Below are 22241 nucleotides of genomic sequence, written 5' to 3' on the forward strand. Positions count from 1 at the left end.
TGGACAGCTCCACAACACTGGCTTTGGAAGCACAGTGAGCCTTGGCTTCAGAGGCCCCAGGTCCCAGCACGTGTGCCCAGGGAGCTCCAGGCCAGGAGCAGCTCCAGGAGCCCCTGGGGGTGGGCTGGGGTCCTGCACTGCCCCGACCCCAGCACGGCAAGTCCCAGCCAGGCTACGAGCACAGCACCACCTTTAATGTACAAGGAAGCCACATCTGGGCCAGCAGGAAGTGCAGCCCTGGGGGTGAGTCCTCTGCAGGCCGGGGATGTGCCTGTCCCTGCCGTGCTGAGGCAGAGGAGCCCCAGCCCCAGGGCGGGAGCAGCTGCTGGCCCTGCCCAGCAGGGTCCTGGTCCCCAGGGCTGCACCGTGGGAGCAGTGACTGAGCCCGTCTGCAGGGGCCCTGGGCTGTCCCCCAGGAGCTCCTGCCCCTCTCTGCTCAGTGGAAGATGATCTTCTTGTACTTGGAGTTGGGGATCTGCCCCCGGGCCTTGAGCCTCCGCACGGCCTCGCGCATGTGCTTGGGCTGCAGGGGGGGCAGCTCCCCCCACTTCTCACACACGTCCAGGGCTGGGCAGGAGACAGGGGGGTCAGGGGGACACCTGGGCCTGCCCACCCCCCTCCTGCCACCTCAGCTGCAGGGGGGAGGGCAGCAGGGACTGGCTGTGGTTGGGGTTTATGAGCCCTGCTGTGCCAGGGCCCAGGAATGACCTGGCCCGTGACAGGAGCCCCAGGACGGAGCAGGACCAGCAGTCCCCGAGCCCCGGGGCCAGTGTGGATGTGCTGGATCGGGTCACCCAGGAACTGGTGAGCTTAAACCCCCTGGGCTGTGCTCAGAGGGGCTGCTCTGCCCCTGCTCCCTGGGCCAGGCCCCGAGGCTGCAGGACCCCCAGCCCAGGGCAGGTTTGGGGCTGCAGGACCCCCTCTGTTCCCAGCAGCACTAACGAGATGCCCGTTCTGCAGCTGCCCCCGGGCCAAGGGGCAGAGCCCGAGCCCTGGGTGCTCCTCCGGGGGCACTGCTGGGACAAAGGGGCTGGCAGCACACCCAGCCCTGGCCCGTGCCCACTGCTGGGGGCAGTGATGTCCCCCTGTCCCTGTCACAGCAGCTGCCACTCACCTTCCTCCACCACCTCCCCAACAAAGACCTTGGAGATGCCAGACATGGCAATGACGACGTTCTGGGACACGGAGGTGCCGGTGATGGACTGGATGAGCTGCAGGGACAGGGATGGGCAGGGAGGGGCAGGACACGGAGCCGGGCAGCGCCCCCAGCCCCGCGGGGGGTCTGGGCTGCCCTGGGGGCTCTGCCCTGCGATCCCCTGGGCTCGGCTGTCCCGGCAGCCCCGAGCCCACCCCGCCCCTCGTACCCGTTTGATGGCGGCCTTGGGGAAGGCAGAGCGCCGGTACATCTCGTACCGGTTCAGCTGCTCCTCGGAGAAGGACGAGACCAGAATCCTGAGGGGGGAGAACGATCGTTCGCAGCAAAACCAAAGGTTTCTTCAGGCCGCTGCACCCGCCGTGCAAAGAGCCCCCAGCCGGGGCCGCAGCTGCGGCAGCGGGAACCGGGGCCAGGCTCCCGCACGGTGCGCAGGGGCGGGGCCCGGGCACTCACTGCATCTTCTGGATCTCGTCCTCATCCACTTTCTGCTTCTTCTCCTTCCGCTCCTTCAGCTCCAGCTTCACCTTCCTGGCCGCCCCCGGCTGCAGCCCGGGCTCGTCCCCGTCCGCCGCCTCGCCCTCCGCGCTCCGGCCCTGCGCGACAGCAGCGCTGGCTCTGCGGCCGCCCGGCCCCGGCCACGGCCCCGGCCCCGGCCCCGGCCCCGGCCCCGCTCCCGCCCGGCCCGACCCTCACCTCCCCGTCCGCCACGTCCGCCCTGAGCTCGCCGCCCCCGCCGGGCTCGCCCTCCCCCGTCCCCTCGGCGGCCGGCGAGTCCTCCGAGGCCGCTGCGCGCTCTGCGGGGCCGGGCGGGGCCGGGACCGGCGGCTCCGAGGCCGCGGCGGCTCCGAGCCCGTCCCGGGCCGGGTCCGCCATGGCCGCGCCCGCGGCGCCTCCTGATGACGCACCAACAGGGGAGCCTCCAGGGGGCGGAGCTTGTCGCCATGGCAGCGGCGCGGCGGCGGCGCCTCCTGATGACGATTCGCTGAGGACGCGCGAGGGGGTGTGGCTTTTGTCGCCACGGCAACGGCGCAGAGCCCGCGCCTCGTGATGACGCAGCGGCGCGGGGGGGCGGGGCCTGTCGCCATGGCAGCGGCGCGTGCGGGGCTCGGCCCCGGGGCCTGCGCACCCACCGAGCGGCCCGGCCTGGCCCGGGGCCCGCCTTGCCCTGCCCGGCCCTGCCCTGCCCTGCCCTGCCCTGCCCGGCCCGGCCCTGCCCGGCCCTGCCCTGCCCGGGGCCTGCCCTGCCCTGCCCTGCCCTGCCCGGCCCTGCCCTGCCCTGCCCGGGGCCCCCCCTGCCCTGCCCGGCCCGGCCCGGCCCTGCCCGCCCCGCCCCGCCCCGCCCCGGCCCGGCCCGGCCCGCCCCTGCCGCGGGACAGCCCCGCAAGCCCCGCCCGGGAGCTCGGGGGGCCGAGGGGCGGGCGGGGCTCGGGGCGGGGCCCGCCCGCCCCGCCTGCCCCGGGCCCGCCCCGGAAGTGTCGCGGGCGGCGGGGCCGCGCCGGCCATGGGGAAGGAGCAGGAGCTGCTGGAGGCCGCGCGCACCGGGAACCTCCCGGCCGTGGAGAAGCTGCTCTCGGGGAAGCGTCTCAGCTCCGGCTTCGGCGGCTCCGGCGCGGGGGGCGGCGGCGGCTCGGCGGGGGGAGGCGGCGGCGGCGGGGGCGGCGTAGGACACCCGCTGTCCAGCCTGCTCAGGTGAGCGAGCGCGGCCGCGGCTGTGCGGGACGGAGGGGCAGCTGTGGGGCCTGCGGGGCGGCGAGAGCGCTGCGGGACCGGGGAATGGCGGGGTCTGCCCGGGGGCTCTGTCGGGGGTGCCGGCCAGAGCCGGAGGTGCCGCAGGTGGGATTGGAGAGCCGAGGGTGGGAGAAGGCGCTGCAGCTTCGCTCCTCTGTTTCGATATATTGAACACTCGGGGCCCTTGTTTGGGTGCGGAGCTGCTCTGACCACTTCGGGGATGGATGTGCTCGCAGGAGGCTGCAGAGGCTCTGGTTAAACACCCCGTGAGCTGCACCAGCTCCTCAGTGGGGCCTGTTCGCTGCTGACACGGTGCCCGTGGGGGGGGCAGGAGGGGCCCGTGGGGGGGGGGGGGGGGGGCAGGGGGGGCCCGTGGGGGGGGGGGGGGGGGGGCAGGAGGGGCCCGTGGGGGGGGCAAGAGGGGGGGGCCGGGGTGGGGCAGGAGGGGGGGCCCGTGGGGGGGGGCAGGAGGGGGGGCCCGTGGGGGGGGGGCAGGAGGGGGGGCCCGTGGGGGGGGGCAGGAGGGGCCCGTGGGGGGGGCAGGAGGGGCCCGTGGGGGACAGGAGGGGCCCCTGGGGAGGCAGGAGGGGCCCGTGGGAGGCAGGAGGGGCCCGTGGGGCCGCCGGGCTGTTTGGCCGTGGCCTTGTGTGCAGATGTGTCTGGCGGGCGGTGACTGTCGCAGCTGCCACTCGTGTTCACTGACGTGGGAGCTGCCTGAGGTGTCTGTTGGTGACACTGGAGCGATCCCTCTCTCCTGTCCCAGTCCCTGAGGGTGTTTCTCTCTGTCCTGCGGTGTTCTGTGTGTGCCTGTGACAGCAGTCCCAGGCCTGGCAGTGCATCCTCACTCCCCATGTGGCACCTGTTGCCACTTAGGGCCTTTGTGATTGTTTTCCACCTTCTGGCCGTTAGTTGGGCTTTGGCTCTGGGTTAAACGATTCCAGGTGAGGAGCTTGTGACAAGGTTTTGATGAGAAGCAGCTGCTGAGTGTCCTGCAAGGAGAGGCCCGGGGAGCAGCTGGGGGAAGCTGCAGAGGTGCTCAGGTTAATTCCAGGCACGTGTGTAGGGGAGGAAACCTCCCCTTTTCCAGCACTAGAGCACGGGGGCTTTTCTACGGTAGGGTTTTGGTCCCCTGGGTTGTGGGGAGAGCCCTGCCCTCAGGCAGGCCTGTGTGCTCCATTTTTCCCTTCCTCAGGCAGCCCCAGAGCTGCCCTCCTGCTCAGGCTGCTCCCTCTCCTGTCTGTCAGGCTCTGTCCCAGCACAGGATGCTGCTCAGCTGCCCTCCAGTCCCAGAGCTCATTCCCAGAACAGGGTCAGAAATGCTGGGCTGGACTGGCAGAACTGCCTTGTTCCTTCCTCCTTGTCATTTTGGGTCATTTGGGTGCCTCTATTTAGTTCCTATTTTATTTATTTTTTAAGTCCTGTTGTTTGAACAACCTGTTCCCAAAGCCCACCTTTCCCAAGGTGGTCCCAGCTTTTTCTGGCAGTTTTGCAGCATTTCAGGCATCTCAAAGATAGAGTTTTGTACAGGTTACAAACCAGGCATCTCCTGGAATTCCCACAGGTGCTGAGCTGGTGCCTGCTCTGAGCTGGCACTCCTCAGTCTGGGCCGTTTTTCTTCCAGACAGAGCAAGTGGGAGGAAATTCCTCAGAATGTGGCGTTTCATCCCCCAACCTGAGCTGCCACTGTGTGTGTAATCAGTGAAATGTGACCTTTGTCACGGCCTGGGCTGTGCTGCTGCTGCTGCTGAGGCCGAGCCAGCCTGCTGGGTGTGGGGCCAAGCACAGGCTGCACTCACCTCCAGCTGCAGGTGAGCAGGAAGGAGCAGGATGAGGCACAGGAGCTGGAATTGCCAGGTCAGGTAACGTGTGTCTGGAGGGCGGATGTGCCAGGGTGAAACACTCGGGGTATCAGGCAGAGGGATAAGCCCCAGTGGGAAGCTGATGGGAGTGTGGCATTAGCCAGGGCAGGTGGGGGGCTCAGCTCTGCTGTGGCACAGGATCCTCCGGGCCTGGGGACCTGCTGGGGGCCAATCCTGGCCCCTTGGCTGTGCCAGGCTGTGCCAGCAGCTCCAGCTCCAGGTGCAGGACCAGAGAGCAGCCACAGGGAATATCCTTGCCATGCACGTGCAGCCAGAGGGGCTCATGAGCAGCAGCAAGTCCAGAAGGCAGAAATGCCCCATGAATCCAGGAGGTTTCCTGGATTTTCAGGGGCACTTTTGGATGGAGGCTACAGCATTTGGATTTGCTGGGTTTGAGGGTTTTTTAGTGTTTTCACTGTGAAGTTAAAGGCAGGAAATGGCAAAATAATCTGTGGCTGAGCTATCAGGCTGAGTTAGGGAGGTTTTGCCAGGAGCAGTGAGGGGTGTGTTGTGTTAAAGCCAAATCTGCAGAAAAAGCTTGTTATTTTTGTCTTGCTGTGAAAAGCCTGGATCTGTGTTGCTGGGTGGGAAACTGAGGCTCCTGCTGAGCCCCAGGTGGGCTGTGCAGTCCTCTGGGAGTGAATCAGGGAGACACATCTGGGAGTGAGGAGTTTGGGTGCACAGCTGCTGTGGGAGGGTCGGGTGCTGCTCCACAGAAACCACAGCCCGTGTTCCAGCCCATTTGCAGCAGCTGCTGCTGTGAAGGGTCTGGTTGGTTTAGGGAATGATGTGGTGGGATGGTAGAACACTTGAAGTGGCTTCCAACAGTCTAAGGATGGTTTGGAGTCAGAAAACTGAGTTCTGTTAAAAAAATGGTGTTTGGTGTTTGCTGTGGTGCAGCTGATGGTTCACAGCCCCACGAGGGAGCTGCTCCTGCTGCTGTGCTGAAGCATCTCAGCCCTTGGAGCCCTGCCCTGTCCTGTCCACTGACCCCACAGCAGGACAGGCCCCCTGTGACTGCCCCCTGAGCGCAGGGATTGCTGGCTGTGCACGGGCACTGCTGGGCAGTGTTTCCTGAGCACTGGGAGCATTCAGGGGCTGAGGCCCCTGGCTGTGATCTGGCCATGCAGCTGCAGAAGGAGGTGTTTGTGTGCCCTGCCCAGCGAGTCCCACGCTCGGGACAGGGTCAGGAGCGCCGGGCTGTCCCTGCCGTGGCACCTCGGAGCGTGGCCATGGCCCTGCCCAGGCCATGGGGGCTGCTGCCCCCCTCTGCAGAGCTCGACTCGGGGCTTACACAGCACCCAGGGCTTGCTTGGACACGTGGGAATTGCTGGGTGGGTGAGTTCCCTTTTGTGACCCCCCTTGGAGAGCCCTGTCCCGCTCCCCTCCCACGGGCTGTGGCGTTTGGCTCCGCTCCCCTCTGCTCTCCCAGGCTGTGCCACCTGCTCCGGCCCTGCTGTGAGTGCTGTGGGGCCCTGGCCCTGCGAGTCCTTTCAGGATGAAGTGTCCTTGAGATGAGAAGGTGCCTCTGAACACCTGGAGGTGACCATTTCCTCCTGGCACTGTGGCACCAGCTGTGCCCAGTGCTGAGCTGGCGCTGTCACCATCCCAAAGCTCTCGCTCTGGAGTACAGCTTAGTCATGGAAATGAGATAAATCCTATTTCACAGAAACTGGTAAAAATAAAACTGTTGAGGACTGATTTGTTTCTATAGCAACCGACTGGCGAAGTGAACCCAGCTGTTGTCTGCAGGAGGGAGGAGAACAGTGCGGGAATGTGGGTGCACCTGGGCTGGATGTGGCTGCAGGAGGGCTGGGAAGGGAGAGGGGCTCAGTTAGAGACAGGGCAGGGAGGTGTGAGCTGCCTCTGGAACAGCACAGAGCTGAGTGTGGGCACGGGCCCTCCTCTGCACAAACCCTGGAGAGCCAATGTCCTTCCCAAGGGATGGTGCTCCTGCTCCCTCCTGGGTGGGGAAGGGCCCTGCCCGGGGTCAGGCAGGACTCTGACACCAGGTGGTCCCTGCGTGTCCTTCCTGCCCCGGGCCTGCTTCTAAACCTCAGTCTGAAATGACTGTCCTGTGGCTGTGCCTTGATGAGAAATGTTCCACTTTGAGAGGCTGGGATGAATATTGGAGTTTCCTGCTTACCCTTTAGCCTGAACTGAACAGCTGGGTGTGCTGCACGGCAGCCTGGGCCAGGGCAGGGGTTTCTGCACGTGTTTGTATCCTGGAGGAAAATCCAGTCAGGCCTCCAGACTGCTGGATAAGGAGCTTGAGCTTGGAACTAGCCCTGGCACACGCAGGTGATTGAGGTGGCTGTTTCCCCGGGGCTAGTGAGAGGGAGATGCTTGAATGCCTGGGAGGCTGCAGGATGCCACGAGCAGGACCGTGTGTTTGGTACAGGCCTGACCTGCTGTGTCCTGCCCCGTGTGGCTGTTCAGGGATTCAGGAGAGAATCAGTGTGAACACCTGACAGAGCAGAGTGAGGGAGTCACAGGAGTGTGTGTGTGGCTTTACTGGGCACTCTGCAAGAGCCTCAGTTATTCAGCTAAAGGGAAGTTTGAGCCTGAGTTGCTGTTTAGGTTTGGTAAACCCAGGTACATTTGCACTCCTCCCTTGTTATTTAAACACGTGGTTTCTTTTAAAGGGAAATTAGATTTAAAAGAAACCACAGACTTTTTCCAGCTCCAAGGAAGTGTCTGTAGTGCCATGTGCTGAGGACACAAGAACAAAACCCTGTCTGAGAGCGAGTGCCATAAATATTATGTAAATACATTATCTCTTTAGGTTTGTATCCAATCCCGTTGTCTGCTGTTGCACAGACTCCTGGGGCGAGCAAGGCCAAAGATGTCATAGGTGGTCTGTAATACTGAAGTGAGTTGGAAAAAGTCTGATTTTCATGCTGCTTTTCCTGAGCTTTCTCGGGAACTGTTGTTGCCCGAGTCGATGCTTTCCCTGCTTGCATGGCACATCCCAGGAACGAGCAGGGGCTGATCCCAGTGATCCCAGAGCTCTGTGACTGCCCCCACGGAGCCACCACGGCCCGGGCACTTCTCTGTTTCACCTCCTCCCCTCGCTGTCTTTGCTGTCTCCTTTCCCTGTCTTTGGGTACCCAATTAAAAGTCTCACCAAGAAGGAATGTCTCTGGAGTCAGAGGTGCCTGTGCCTTGTTTGTGTCCCACTGTTGCCAGTTAGTGTTGCCAGTTAATCTCTTCTGGCTGTGTCTTTCTTTAGCTCTCAGGGGCTCCTGGTTAAGCTGGAGCTGGGATTTTGATACAGGCTTAAACAGAGCCATGTGGGTGAGCTGGGCTCTGGTGTGGGCTGTGTTCAAGGGCAAAGTCTGCTCCAAACACTTCAGGGTAAGCTTTGTTGTGGCTGTGAATTCTGCAGATCCGTGTCTGCTTCCTCGAAGGCCTCATGTCCCATCCCACTGTTCTGGTGTTGAGTATCAGCATCTCATTTCCTTTTATTCCAGCTCAGCCTTTCACAGTGCTGGGCTGTGCCCGGGGGTCTGTCCCGCAGGTGTGGGGGCTCCCTCCTGAGGTGTGGGGATGTCCCCACCCATGTGCATGTCCCTCTCTGCTGGAACACTGGGGCACTGCGGTGCCAGCACCGAGTCGGATCCCTCGTGTCCCTGATCTGAGCGATGTCACAGGGAAAGAGGATGTCGTGCCAGTCTCTGTCTCGCTGGCAAAAGTCTCCCTAAGGCAAAAGTGCACTCTGGATGCAGTTGTTGGTACAAAATAATTGCATTTGCTTTTTCATTGCTGTAGGGAAGGGGTAATTCAGTCCCTGAATGTCTGTTTCTGTGGCTCTGCTTGACTTGGCCTATTTACCTGCTTCTCATCCGCCCCAGGTCAGACTCACTGCGGTTCAGCATTCCGGGCATCAGGGCCGGGCTGCAGGCAGGGAGAGGGGATGTGGGCAGGATCCAGGCAGGGCTCAGGGTGAGGGGATGTGGGCAGGATCCAGGGAGGGCTCAGGGTGAGGGGATGTGGGCAGGATCCAGGGAGGGCTCAGGGTGAGGGGATGTGGGCAGGATCCAGGGAGGGCTCAGGGTGAGGGGATGTGGGCAGGATCCAGGGAGGGCTCAGGGTGAGGGGATGTGGGCAGGATCCAGGCAGGGCTCAGGGTGAGGGGATGTGGGCAGGATCCAGGGAGGGCTCAGGGAGAGGGAATGTGGGCAGGATCCAGGGAGGGCTCAGGGTGAGGGGATGTGGGCAGGATCCAGGGAGGGCTCAGGGAGAGGGGATGTGGGCAGGATCCAGGGAGGGCTCAGGGTGAGGGGATGTGGGCAGGATCCAGGGAGGGCTCAGGGAGAGGGAATGTGGGCAGGATCCAGGGAGGGCTCAGGGTGAGGGGATGTGGGCAGGATCCAGGGAGGGCTCAGGGAGAGGGGATGTGGGCAGGATCCAGGGAGGGCTCAGGGAGAGGGGATGTGGGCAGGATCCAGGGAGGGCTCAGGGTGAGGGGATGTGGGCAGGATCCAGGGAGGGCTCAGGGTGAGGGGATGTGGGCAGGATCCAGGGAGGGCTCAGGGTGAGGGGATGTGGGCAGGATCCAGGGAGGGCTCAGGGTGAGGGGATGTGGGCAGGATCCAGGGAGGGCTCAGGGTGAGGGGATGTGGGCAGGATCCAGGGATGGACAGGCAGCAGGCAGGCTGAGGGGACACGTTTTGGGGTGACACGGCCCGAGGTGCCCAGCACATGGCACATGGCCGGGCTCAGGGGGCAGCCCTCGAGCAGCCTGTTGGCACTGAGATGGAGAGAACATGGGCGTGGGTTTGTTGTTTCTGTGCAGAGCAGGTCCAAGAGTTCACCAGGAGGAGGATGTCCATGTTTAAATAGTCACCTTCCCTACACCCTTCTAGGTGCAAGGTTCCTGCTAGAGATCCCGAATCTTCTGTGGGTGCTGGAAACAAGGAGAAACTGACAGTGCCCACATGGCTGTTGTGCAGAGCAGACCATGGGCACAGTGACAGGTTTTCTGCCATCCCAGAACACGTGATTGGCACACCCATTCCCTGTGCAGGGGCACCGACAGGTCGGGCAGGGAATGTGCTCTGCCATGTTTTCTTTCTGCACAAGTTGCTTTGGTGGCATTTTCCTCCCAACTCAGAGCTTTGTGCCTGTCAGAAGGGAAGGGTGCAGAGGGACCTGTGTGGCTGCAGACACGAGGCTCCATTGCTGTTGGCTGACTGACACGGCCCGTGGGATTCTGCAGCTTGTTAAACCATCTCACAGAGGAGAAGGGCAGGGAGAGGCTGGTGTAAGGTTGCCAGCTGTATGAGCTTGGTGCTGCAGCATCAGCTGCTTGGGGGTTTTGATCAGGAATTTGTGGCTGCCCAGGCAGCTTCCTTCCATTTCTCTGGAAGTGCTGGATGAAGGGAAGGCCAAGGCAAAGCCAGCACCATCTACACATGTGCTGCTAATTTTCTGTGCATCCAGGGGTTTTTTTGTTTGTGTTGTATTTCCTTGCAGGTAGTGGCATCTTCTCCAGTGTGGTGGGAGCAGAGCTGAGCTGCAAACAGAGAGCAGGGAATGCTTCCCTGAGCAGTGCTCTGGTTCCTGCTCTGTGCTGGTTTATGACATTCATAACACCACTCAGTTCATTTGATTTTTGCATAAATGTTTTGATTCCTTTTGCCCCTTCAAAATCCCACCTAGTCATACACAAAAGAGGAGAATGGGCTGCAAAACTGGTGTTTAGTAAACCTCCCTGAGAGGTTTGTCAGCATTTGGTAAATGTTGTCAAATCTCTGTCCTCTCTTAGGGGTCCCTTTCACACCTCAAAGAGCAGCTTCAAGGCTTCATCTCAAACATTCCACCTGCATGTTGGGTGGCTGCCTCCTGCTCTTCCCCTCCCTGTGGTGCTGCCCTCAGACAGGTTGTGCAGAGTGCAGTGCTGCTGCACACAGCAGACCCCTGAGCTCCTGGACCCTCCCCTGAGTCTTGGCCTTACCTGACTCGATGACTGACACTTTTTGCACTTGTCCAGTGAAGCTCTTTGGCTCTGGCCCTGTGCTCAGAGCTGGAGCCTGTGCTGTGTGGGACTGTTCTGTGGCCTGTCATCAGCCAGGACTGCTCCGTGCTGGGAGGGGGTTGCCTGTAATGCTTTTAAGAATAAAGGGCAGCACATGCACTCAAACCAGCCCTGGATTTTCCCTGTCCTGCAGCTCTTTCTTTGCCCTGGCTCGGAGGGGTTGTCTGATGTAGCACACCCTGCATGCCTGACCCTGCCTGTCTGTCCTCGCTGCCTAATGCTGGTGACAGAGCCCACTGCCACCCCCACTGCCACCCCCATCATACACTGAATAAATGCATTTCCACTGCCAGCAGCCATCCATAAAGCTGGGGCTGTCCTCTTCCTGTGGGGGATTTTAGCTTGGATGGGTGAGTTTCTATTAGTGGTGCCAGCCCTGTCTGGTTCCTTTTCTAGCACGAGCTGCAAGCCCAGGGGTCAGATGTGTGGTCTGCCACCAACCTGAACAGCTCCCCTGGGAGTCCCACCGTGCCAGACCCGTCCTGTTGGTGAGGGGGGTATAACAGGGGCTTCCTCATCCTTCAGGAAAACAGAAGCAGCTTTCTAACCCTGAGACCTTGCCCAAAGTGTTTGGTTGTTTGGGTTCCCCTCTGTAAGCAGGAAATACCAAGGGAGGGTCGTGTTCCCTGCAGGAATCCAGCAGTTGCATGGATGTGGATGGCTGGGATGTGTGAATGACCTGCTGTGGTGGCCTCTGGGCAATGGACTGGAGGGGATCTGCCTCCAGCCCTCCCTTTGTCTCTGGGGCCAGTGCTCAGCTGCTTTAGCCTTGCTGGTGACCTCGGGCCAAGCCACAGTGTCCATGGGGGTGTTGGATCCAGGGCTGTGCTTTTGTCTTTGGTGCTGGGCATGTAAATAGGTGGGGTGCAGCAGCCTCTGCTCTGCACAGGTCCCTGAGGTCTCCTGACCCTTCCATGATCCTCGTTAATGAGACCAAAACCAGCTCTGAGGGTTCATCATCTGAGCTGAAAACACAGTTTCTCTCTAGGCTTGGCCTTGCACTAGCCCCTGCCTGGAATGATTTGGTGAATGAAGTTAGTGCAGTGGGGAAGAAAGAAATGGAAAAACAAGAGGACAAATGTGGACTTGTTTAAAGGAACTTTGGGGTTTGACCGTGACCTTAAGCATGTGCTTCATTCAGCAGTTTTTGCAAGCAGGAAGCTTTATTTAAAGGCTGCACACTTGCTAAATTTGTGGAGCAAGAGAAAACTGAGCGCAAGGAATAGTTTAAATGGAGCAGATTTTATTATTTTCAAAGTTGTTCCAGTGTTCCCACTGGTCAGTCTTAATTACCTTAAGCAGAAGCATCAGGAGCATCATTAGATGCTGCCCTGGTGCAGAAGAGGGTGAGACCTGGGTAATCTTTGAAAATGTTGTGTTTGTAACAGAGACCACTAAGATAAAAGCAACCCCCCACTTTGATGGGGAGGGGAGTTGGAGGATTTTTGGGGAGAAATAAAAAAAGCAGTGGTGGTCAAACTGGCCTCAGACCTTTCCTGAGGACCTGCATTTCCAGTGTTCTCCTGCCTGTGCTGGGATCTGGGATTCTGTTTAATCAGAGACAGCCCAAAGGCTCACTGTGCACGGGGTTCTGGGCTTTGTGCTCTTGGCCTCGTGCTGTTTCCCAGCACCGTTTCCATACCTCAGGAGAACTGTGTGGCCTCCCTGGCGGAGCTGGAGAGGAAGAGGAGGGAAGAGAGTGATGTACTTGACTTCAGTCTCCACATCTAAATATAAATAGTTCTCCTCTTGGATCCTTCCATTCTGATCTTCTGGGTGATTTGACCTTTCTTTGATAAAAGCTTTCTTTATTTGCAGGAATAAAAGGGCAGAGGGGAGGAGAGGACACAGCAGATGTGTTTTTTAAATATCTCTGTGTCTTGGCAGTGGATTTCCACAGCACCCAGCACTTGCTGCTGGGCCAGCCCTCCTGGGCTCCAGCTTTCCTCCTCCTCTGAGCAACCCGAGTGAACTGGACATTTCACTCCAAAGCATTGACCTGAATATCCCTAAGCAAGTTTATGGAAGTGTTTTATCACAGGGAGACCCACATCCTCCAATGGGGACAGATGTCCTGAGCTCCAGTCCCCAGCCCTGCTGCAGGCTGGGCAGGTCACTTTGGGCTTGTTTTATGGACTGCCCCTGGTTTTCCTTGGTTCATAACTTCAGCAGAAAGAAACACCTGTGTTGGACGCTGCTGGTTTTTCTGGTGTTCCCCCTGAAGCAGTTTGAGCTCCACATCCACCCAGGGCTCCGTTCCGTGTGTAAAGCGGCGGCACTCTGGGCGAGGGCTGCACAGGTGCAGGGCTGCACCTGCTCCAGACTGCACACAGGGCTTTCTGGCACTCCTTCTAGCATTAAAGGCCACTTTAAATCCAGCAAGAGCCCACTGCCAGGAGCACTGACAGCCCTGCTCAGTCCCCTTTGTGCTGCAGGGCTGGACAGGGCAGGGCGCTCCTGCGGGTGCTCTGGCTGGGGGTTTTGGTGCCCCACTGACTCGGACATGGTTTCAACCATCGTCCTGCAAACCTGTTGTTGGTGCTGGAGGTGCATTGTGTGTGTGTGTGTTGTTTTGCTGTCTGCTCCAGGAGTGCAGGATGGTGTGCAGGATGCCTCGGGATAAGCCTCTGATCCTTGCAAATTGGATTTTGTGGCTCACTTGCCTGTGCTCTTGGATAAAGGTTCCCCTCAGCTGCCTCTCCTCTAGCACAGCTCAGGTCCTTCTCAGGACTGCAAAGCCTTTTATAATGCTCTGCAGATCAGAGGGGACAGGGACAAACTTTCCATTTCCTCCTGGAACATGCTCCAGAGTGAGCCTGTTGCTTCATTCCCTTCCAAATTTCCATTCAGTCTGCACAAGATTCCCATTGTTTTGGTGCTTTTCCTGCTGGTTTTGCTCACTATGACACTGAGATGTTCCTGGTCAGCAGCCCCCCAGTGATGACTGGTATTGCAGAAGCCTCTGGGCCACGTGAGTTGTGGTGATTGTGTGCTGGGGAGACATTAAATTGCTCAGGAAAGGTCTGCTTTGAACAGATTTTAAACCAGTTCAGTGGGAGAGTAGAGGGTGTTACTAAGTTTTACCCCAAAGAAAACAGTGCAGGAAAATGTCCTGTGTTAGCACAAGGGTTTAATTGCTGAAGGGGTGAAGTGTAAAACACACCAGTGGGTTGTACTGGAGAGCCGTTGTCAGTTCCAGTTTGCCTGTAAGAACATACTGGTTTGAGTTCCCTTGCCTGTTGTGGGAGGGGTGGTGGCACTGGTGGGGGGCAGCAGACACCCTAACCCTTTCACAGGAGCTCAGGAGCAGCACCAGCCCCTCACTCTGCTGTTCTGCACTGATGTGACCAGGATGCCTTCCAGGGGTGGGGGGAAGAGTAATCCTCGCAGGGTTAATTCTTAAATCCACAGTGCTTGGCTTTGGAACAAGGGAAGGAAGTCAATGCTCTCAGAAGTGCTGGGAGACCACCTACTCTTTAGTACAGACTGCCAACAGCTGACAGATGGAAGTGATTTGGGGACAGTGAGAAGTCAGTGGAATCACACTGGTGACCAAGGGCAGGCTGTGCATCCCACAGGCTTTGACTTACACCCCCCCCTTGTGACTCTTTGCCATGGAGGGAAGAGTTTCCCAGAGCCATAGGAATTCTTCAGTGGGGTGTGAATTAGCAGAATTGCTGTCTCTTGTGGTTCACTCTAATAGACACAAGCTCCTCTGAAGAGACTTCTTGGCAAGCACATGTATGGTTGAGGGATGTGTGGGAGTGGGAGCTCTGACTGGAACCCAGAAGGGTCTGGTAAAGCACAGGAGTTGTCCCTTTGCTGCTGTGGCACTGACCCCTCTGCCATGCTCTGTGCTCCACGTGGCTGCTCCTGACCACAATGTCCAGATACCCACCATGCTGTGAGAGCTCTGCTGCCCCTGTCCTTGCCCTGTCCCTGTGTGGTTGTTTGCCCAAGTGTTCCATTTTCTGTCTTGCAGCATCTGGAGGGGGCCGAATGTGAACTGTGTTGACAGCACTGGATACACCCCACTGCACCACGCTGCTCTGAACGGCCACAGGTGAGTTCTGCTCCAGTTCCTTTGGTCGCAGGGATGGGTGTTTTGTTGCTTCCCGGCCACGGTTCTGTGTGGGTGACGCCCCTTGTCCCTGGCCATGGCACTAGTGCTGCAGCGCTGCTCCACCTTCAGGGGACGGGGAGAATGTCGCTGTTTTGGCTGCTGCTCAGTGTGGTCTTACATCTCGAATCATCTGGCAAAACACTGAGGTTTTCAAGCACCCACCCTTTTATTTCAAAGCAGTTTGGATAAGCTGTAACACCGTGTGAAAGGGGTTCCCTGGTGACAGTCCCTGCAGTCTGTCTGGTGTCCAGGGAGCTCTGGGCCTGCATCACTTGGAGTTGCCTTGTGTGCCTGTCAGAGTCTGAAGTAACCCCAGTCTTTACTGTGGTAGATCTCATGTCATTGCTGCTTAAGGTATTGAGAAATGGAGTAGAGTTAAAATCTTTATTCACCTGCATTGTGCTGGTGCAACTGGCTTTGCAGCAGAGCCTGTGGCTGATTTCAGCCCCTGTTACCTCCATCAGTGTGCAGGTAATGTGGATCTTTCCACCAATGTTTGTTTGTTTTTATTTCCTTGGGTGGCATTTAATAGGAACACTTTAAAATGGCATTTCAGGAGAATCTGAAATACTCTGTCTGGACTGACTTTCTGTGCAGTACTTGCTGCAGAATGCAAGCTGTGAGACAAGGACTGAGTGTCTTAGACTCAGGTTCCCTTCTCTTGCAGGGATGTTGTGGAAGTTCTGCTGAGGAACGACGCCCTCACCAACGTGGCAGACTGTAAGGGCTGTTACCCCCTGCACCTGGCGGCCTGGAAGGGAGATGCTGACATAGTGAAGCTCCTCATCCACCAGGGCCCTTCGCACACCAAAGTCAATGAGCAGGTCTGCTGGTTTTCTCTTGTCCCATTGAATCGTGTCCCTCCTACGGACAGACACTGCTGACCCTCCCAAACCACAGCAGTGCTTATGAGGTCCTATTTGCTGGTGGGAAAAGAGGGGCACTGCCTCAAGCAATACCTTCAATTCTGAGTTAGTGGTAGAATTAGAAAGGTATTTGAGTTTCATATGCAGACACAAATACGAGATCTGCTCAACACCTAGGAAGTGGTCTCCTGCTTCTGGCCTTCTAAAACTAACCCACAGTTTTCCTTTCAGTTGCTGGATAGCTGAGCAGGTTTCTAGTTCTGCAGAGGGTCCATTGGCTCCCTCCTTTGGGAACTAATCAAGGCAGCTTTGTTTAGTCTGTGTTTGGCCATGCTCTCTTAGCTGCTCTCCTGGCTTGTCTCTGGCACTTGCTCCAATTCACTAATTTGTAAGTTCTAAGATAATTTTAACCCTACTTGCCCCCAGCTAAATCCTTAGATTAATCTTAAAGAATCATTTTCTCAATCAGGCAGGAAAAAAGCTTCTTGGATTTCTTCCATTTGTCAGCCTGACAGTTTTGGTTTGGGGTACAGAGGGAACGAGAGGTATGAGGTGGCTGGCTCCTCTGTACCTGTCCTGTGGGCATCAGAGGGACCTTCCAATTCCAGGGAACTTCTGAAATGCTACTGCTGGAAGACCCCAATAATTCTCTTGTTTCAGAGTTTTGTTTAAGGGAACTCATTTTCTGAGGCCAGCTGAGCAGGGTCACTGAACTCGTCACTGCCAGGGTGAGCCTGGCAGGCAGTCACGGGCCCAGATCAGGTGGTTAAAGCTGCAATGGGCCAAGGTTGTCCTGTCCCTAAGGCAGGAACATCTGATGTCCCTGTGAATCAACTCCCAGAGCACTCAGGTATTCATCCAGGAGGAGAGGAATAAACCAAAAGAGGTTTTCCTGCCTTTTAGTACCACAAGGCTAAACGTGAACATTCACTCTGAAGGTAATTCTCAGGTGGGTCAGACACCCCTGGCTCAAGTTCAGCCAATTCTGTCCCAGTCAGGGTGAGAGCTGGGAACTGAGAGCCTCTGCTGTTTATTTGCTCTGTTGTGTGCACTTTTTCAGAACTGAGGAGCAAACTCCCTTCACAGGCAGGTTAGGAGTTCCAGTCCTGTTTTCCAGCTGCACTTTGTGGAGTCCCAGGTACCTTACAGAAGTTTCCCAGGACAGGTAGCTCGATGCACCAGGCTGCCCCAGGGTTAAATGCTGCAAAACCAGCAAGGAATGAAAAATCTGGTGGTAATGCAATTCCCTGCACTCCTCAATGGAGCAGGAATACAAGGAGTGTGTGTTTTAATGTCTCAGGTGATAGTTTTCCAGTTTGAGGCTGTTTAATCATGTCTCCAGGCACAGCTGCAGGCACTCAGTGTGGTTACATAAATCTCAGTTCATGTGGCCTTTCACAATCAGTCTGATAAGAATGGAGTGAGGGCCCTGAGTGTAAACGTGCTGTGCTGAGTAGGGCAGGTAGAGGGGAGACCTTTGCAAGAGATCCAAAGCTTAGTGTGATCCTTCCAGGTAATGCTTCATTAATGTCTGTTTAGTAGGAACCTTGTTCAAAGGAGGAGTCAGCTGAGGAGCCTGTGCTGCCTGTGCCTGGGACCTCGTCCCTGCACTGCTCAGGGCTCCAGGTTACAGCAATCCCAGCTGGAATGGCTTTGGCTGGTCATGGCTCTGACTGGAAAAACGTGCTGTGTTCCGGCATTCCACCCCTTGCAGTCACCCATTGCTTTGTTGCTGTATCTCACCCATTTCATTATCACATTTTTTTCTTTTTCCTCTTCCTTTTTGTAGAATGCTCTTGAGATCAAAGAACTCAAAAAGTACGGCCCCTTTGACCCATATATCAATGCCAAGGTGTGTACTTTGCTGTCAGCATTTCACTGCATCGTCACTCCAAGCTGCACTCGCGTGTTTCCAGGTGCAATAATACCTGTTTGCAGCTGCCTGGGGGAAAAGGAGAATGGGACCATTTATTTACTGTGGGTTTCTCTCTTCAAAGCAGTTATAGAAACATAATTAAGGGAAGCTTTTCCTTACTTTCCTGGGGGCTCCTTCCTTGCTTAGCCTTGTAGGACTCATGGTGATGGTCAGTTTGCTTGATTGGGCTGAATGACTTCCCAAAGGTAATGTTACTTCAATTAAATGTTTTGTAGGTTTTGTTTTGTGTGCTGATGCTTCTGATAAATGCAAAGAGAAGGAGTTTTTTTCCCTGTCTAACCATGGATGCATTTTCTCTGTGGGCTGTTTGCAGTGGATTTTGATGCCTTTTCCCCTCCCAAATGCACAATGCTGAGTGTGTTATTTGAATGGACAGTTAATTCCTGTGCTGGTGGTGGGGAGAAGGGAAGGCAGTGACGTTCTGCCTCTCTTCCAAAGTCCTCCCTGTCCTGCTTACTGCGTCAGTCTCTGTTTCAGTGTGTGGTCTGTGGTGGTGTCTGATGCTTCAGGTCTCCTGTTCCTGTTTTCTGGCCTGTTTTGCTCCTCTCTAATTTTTAGTTGTTGAGCTACAAGAGGACAACATTGGGTTATGTGATGCACTGAGGCCCAGCTGTTGAGGAAGCAGATCAAGTTCCTGATGGTGTTTTCTCAGACACAGTTTTTCAGTTTCATTTCCAGGGATGGCAAACAATCTGCTGCTCTGTCCTGAGACACCTCTGCCATGAGCCACTGTGCCACAGCTGCTTCCAGCCACTTGTTTTGGATCTAGCCATCCATGGCAGGTTTCTGTCTCTCAAAGTTCAGTTAAAACTTTCACTCTGCTCTGCAGGATCAGAGGAACACACAGCCAGAGTTCCTGCACTTGCTGGAGTTAGGTGGGGTGGTGCAGAGCCCTGGTTCAGGCAGTGCCCACCCTCCGAGCCCAGACGTGTTCCCATGAAGCTCATCAGGGTTTTTTACAAAAATCCAGATGGAATTCTGCACCAACAAATGTCTTCCATGGAAACATCATAGTTAAGCAGTTCAGTTGCCTGAAAGAAGCTTCCAGAAGCATTGTCAATATAACCAAGTAAAATCTTACCCCCTCCAGCACTGGGATGTTGAATGAAGAAGGAATGTAAAGAGGGAATACCCAGTGAGCTCCATTTCCTGTGGATTTTTGATTACAAAGTATTCTAATTTGGCTTTTATGCTGTGGAGAAGTGCATTATTTAAAGCCTCAGTTAAGTGTTCACAATGGCTGAGGTGGTCTCTATAAAGCAAGACACGATTTTGGGAGTCTTTGCTTTGGTTTTGGGCAGAGAGAGATGGTTTACCTGCAGTCATTGTGCTCATCACAAGTTCTGACCAGCTTTGCACCAGCTCCTGCCGAGGTGAAGAGCACGTGCAGTCGTACCTGTCACACAGACCTTGGTGTTCTCCCAGCAGCACTGGAGCAGCCAGACTGCAGGTTGTCATTAGGACAGGACTTGGCTGGACACACAGACAGGAACAAAAATCCTACAAAGGAGTTGTAGAAGTAGGTTGGGTGGGACCAAAGGGTGGTACAGCCCCTTTCCCCAGCCCTGGAGCAGGAATGCAGCCCCTGTGTCCTCCCGAGCGTGTTATTTTTCTGAGTAGTTCTGAAATTTGAAGCCATGTGCCTTCTGGCTGCGGGAATGGAATTTTCCTTTTCCATCTCCGATGAATTTCTATGTCTGAGCACTCCTGCTCAGGCTTCACTCGGGTTTGTGCCTGGAGAGGTGACGTGAGAAGGGAACAAACACCCTTGCCTGGAAGGGCTTTAGTACTTTTGGCTGCTCCAAACTCTCCCAAAATGGAGGCAATAAAGACTTGGGCAATAGCGGGAGTTTCCAGGGTGCAGTCAGTCTGGGAGAGACCTGCTGTAATGACTCAGGGGAGTTTTACTGCCTGGTGATCTCCACTGCAGGAGGAAGGTCTGGGGATTTCACCTCAAGCATTGGAGCCCTGACCTGCTTAGCGAGAATTGGACTAAATTGCTGTGAAGATGAGGGAAGTCTCCAACACTTACGTTATTAAAGGATGTGTTCCCATTTCTGAGCCTTCAGGCAGGTGTTTGGAGCTGCTGCATGCTTTAAAGCCCCCCATGGATATGGCCCCTGTGCCAGCGAGGGAAGGAAATCCCCAGTGGCCAAGGCAGGCCTGGCATGAGCAGCGTGTGCCCCTACGGCTCTGGGACAGGACCCCCTGCTCAGAGGGGTGGGGGTCATCTGCTCTTCCTGCAAAGCCTGGCAGCGAGGCCCCCCTCTGCCTGGGCCTGGCTGTTGTGGGCTCCCTGATCCCTCTCTCCCAACCCTGTGAAACAGGAGTAATGAGCTTTGCCAACCCTTAAGTGCCCGAGAGCAGCACCGTGAGCTGAGGGACAGGTGTGAGCCCTGATGTTCTCTGCTCTGTTCCCTCTCACTCTCTGTATTTTATGTGCAGACTTCTGTATCCTGCAGTAACCTGTCCACGTGTATGTGCCTCCCCCTGGATAGGGCCTATTTGACTTGGACCTTCTGTGCTTGCAGTGATGCTTTGCCCCCCTTTGCCCCTTCCCCCTGGCATGTGACTCGTGCTGTTCCTCCTTCCTTTGCTTTGCTTTCGTACAAGCTGCAGCTGCCTGAGCCTCTCCCCAGCTCCTGCTTCCCTGGTGTTTTCCTGTGGCTGAGAAGTGATGCAAAAGCCAGATAAAAATTCCTGGGGCCCTGGGCTGCAGGATTCCTGTGAGCCTGAGAGTGCCCGAGCACCTCCACGGGTCCGAGTGCTCCTGCGTGTCCCGGACAGACGAGGTGCCAGAAACTCGCCCAGCCGTGTGCAGAGGCGTGTGTGCTCTCACAGCAGGAGGGCAGGGAGCCAGTGCCTTTCTGAAGTGCTGCTGCTGCCTCCAGCAGGACAGACACGTTCATTTTAATGGGACTGTTCTTAAAAAGACAAATTCCACCGTGATTCTTTCAGCTGAAGTTGAAGTGTGTAACTGTTTGTACTAAACTTTTTTTGGGTCGAATTGTCAGATAGTGGTTTCCTAAGTACTTAAACAGCAATCTGTCTGTGAATAACACACAAAAGTAAAACTAGAAACTCGAGGGGAATTTAATTTGAGAAAAAGCTCTTTTAGGTCTGGCCACGTTCCTGTTTTGCACCTGCATGTGCAGTGTGTTGCACTGCTCGTCTTTGTGCTTTGCATTGCTGGTTCTGTCTTGCATTGCTGCACTCACTGGCAGGGTCTGGCTCCCAGTCTCTAAGCCGGAATTGCAAAGGTGGAATGGCTGTTTTAGTCAGGATAAGTAGAATTTGAAACAATTGAAGTTTAAATCTAAAACTATGACGATGAAGTTCCAGCAGATTTCACACAGCAAGCTGCCTGTCATATATTCAGCCTTTTATTTTTGTGGCCTGCTGAAGTGTGGGATGCTGCTGGTGGATACCAGGCTGCCTTCCTTGGGTGAATTAGTGGGAATTCAGATACAGCTTAACATCCTTTAAACTTTAGCATGACCCCTGGGTTCTGCCCCCAGTGCTTGTAGAGCAGGCTGGTCCAACACAGCTCCTCTTTCCCACAGCTTCAGCCCATTGTTGTGGACATCCCTGAAACTGTGGCTGGGTGGGCCAGTTGATGAGCTCATGAGGGGATGTCTGTGCCTGGTAAATGGCTAGGGAGATGGTGAGACGTTGCTCCAGGCTGATTCAGAGCGGGCTCTCTGCTTCCTCACAGCTTTTTTGTCTTGTTTTGCATTTAAACTTCAATGTTGGAGTGAGGTGTGGGGCAGCCGCTCCCCCCGCCCTGACGTGCAGCTGTCTGTGCCCCCAGAACAACGACAACGAGACGGCGCTGCACTGCGCGGCGCAGCACGGCCACACCGAGGTGGTGAAGGTGCTGCTGGAGGAGCTCACCGACCCCACCATGCGCAACAACAAGTTCGAGACGCCCCTGGACCTGGCCGCGCTCTACGGGAGGCTGGAGGTCGTCAAGATGCTCCTGAATGCCCACCCGAACCTTCTAAGCTGCAACACTAAGAAACACACCCCGCTGCACTTGGCAGCCAGGAACGGCCACAAAGCCGTGGTGCACGTGCTCCTGGATGCTGGCATGGACAGCAACTACCAGGTATCCTGTGTCTGTGTGTGTGTGGGCTGGGTGCTGGTGTCACAGAGCCCCCAGAGTCACGATATGGAGAGCTCTCCCCAGCTCTCCTCCCACAGGGAGCGCTCGTGGAAGATGTGGAGAGCTTTGTGTTCTGCTGGGCTGTCTGTGCAGCTCTTGGTTGCTGGGGAGGCTGCCTGGAGGGACTCGAGTGCTGTGCATGTCTCACGCCTGCTCAGGGGCGGGGAGAGCCCCAGACACAGAGAGAGGCAGAGAAACATCCTCTTGCCAAAGCTGTTCCACCCTGCAGTGCTGGAGCTCTTGATAGCGTTGGAGGCAAACATGTCTCTCCTATCAAGTCACTTGTGAAACTTGGGAATGTGCTGTTTTCACAGCAATGGCTTGTATGTGGGTTTTGTCTTTCCTTGTCAGGACATGACCTCTTGCCA

The 22241-nt window shown here is 56.6% G+C and overlaps 2 protein-coding genes across 5 annotated transcripts in view; one reads left to right on the forward strand and one right to left on the reverse strand.

Moving 5' to 3' along the window:
* Positions 1–173: 173 nt before the first annotated feature.
* TAF11 (TATA-box binding protein associated factor 11) lies at positions 174–2063 on the reverse strand. Its single transcript, XM_071578460.1, has 5 exons — positions 1850–2063; positions 1610–1749; positions 1365–1452; positions 1115–1211; positions 174–567 (listed from the first exon to the last, which is right to left on the reverse strand). The coding sequence occupies exons 1-5, from the start codon at positions 2027–2029 to the stop codon at positions 437–439; spliced, it is 636 nt and encodes a 211-aa protein (XP_071434561.1). The 5' UTR covers positions 2030–2063; the 3' UTR covers positions 174–436.
* Positions 2064–2647: 584 nt separating this feature from the next.
* Positions 2648–22241, forward strand: part of ANKS1A (ankyrin repeat and sterile alpha motif domain containing 1A) — a 66944-nt gene continuing 47350 nt past the window's right edge. For 3 of the 4 annotated variants that reach the window (XM_071578912.1, XM_071578913.1, XM_071578914.1), the window contains exons 1-5: positions 2648–2845; positions 14766–14846; positions 15574–15730; positions 17562–17624; positions 21520–21816. In XM_071578912.1, the coding sequence (XP_071435013.1) occupies positions 2658–2845; positions 14766–14846; positions 15574–15730; positions 17562–17624; positions 21520–21816 (786 nt within the window). In that variant the 5' untranslated portion in view covers positions 2648–2657. The remainder of the gene's footprint in view (positions 2846–14765; positions 14847–15573; positions 15731–17561; positions 17625–21519; positions 21817–22241) is intronic. The other variant, XM_071578915.1, reaches the window with a different exon arrangement.

Source organism: Pithys albifrons, chromosome 28 (genome assembly GCF_047495875.1).
Source record: "Pithys albifrons albifrons isolate INPA30051 chromosome 28, PitAlb_v1, whole genome shotgun sequence".
NCBI lineage: Eukaryota > Metazoa > Chordata > Aves > Passeriformes > Thamnophilidae > Pithys > Pithys albifrons.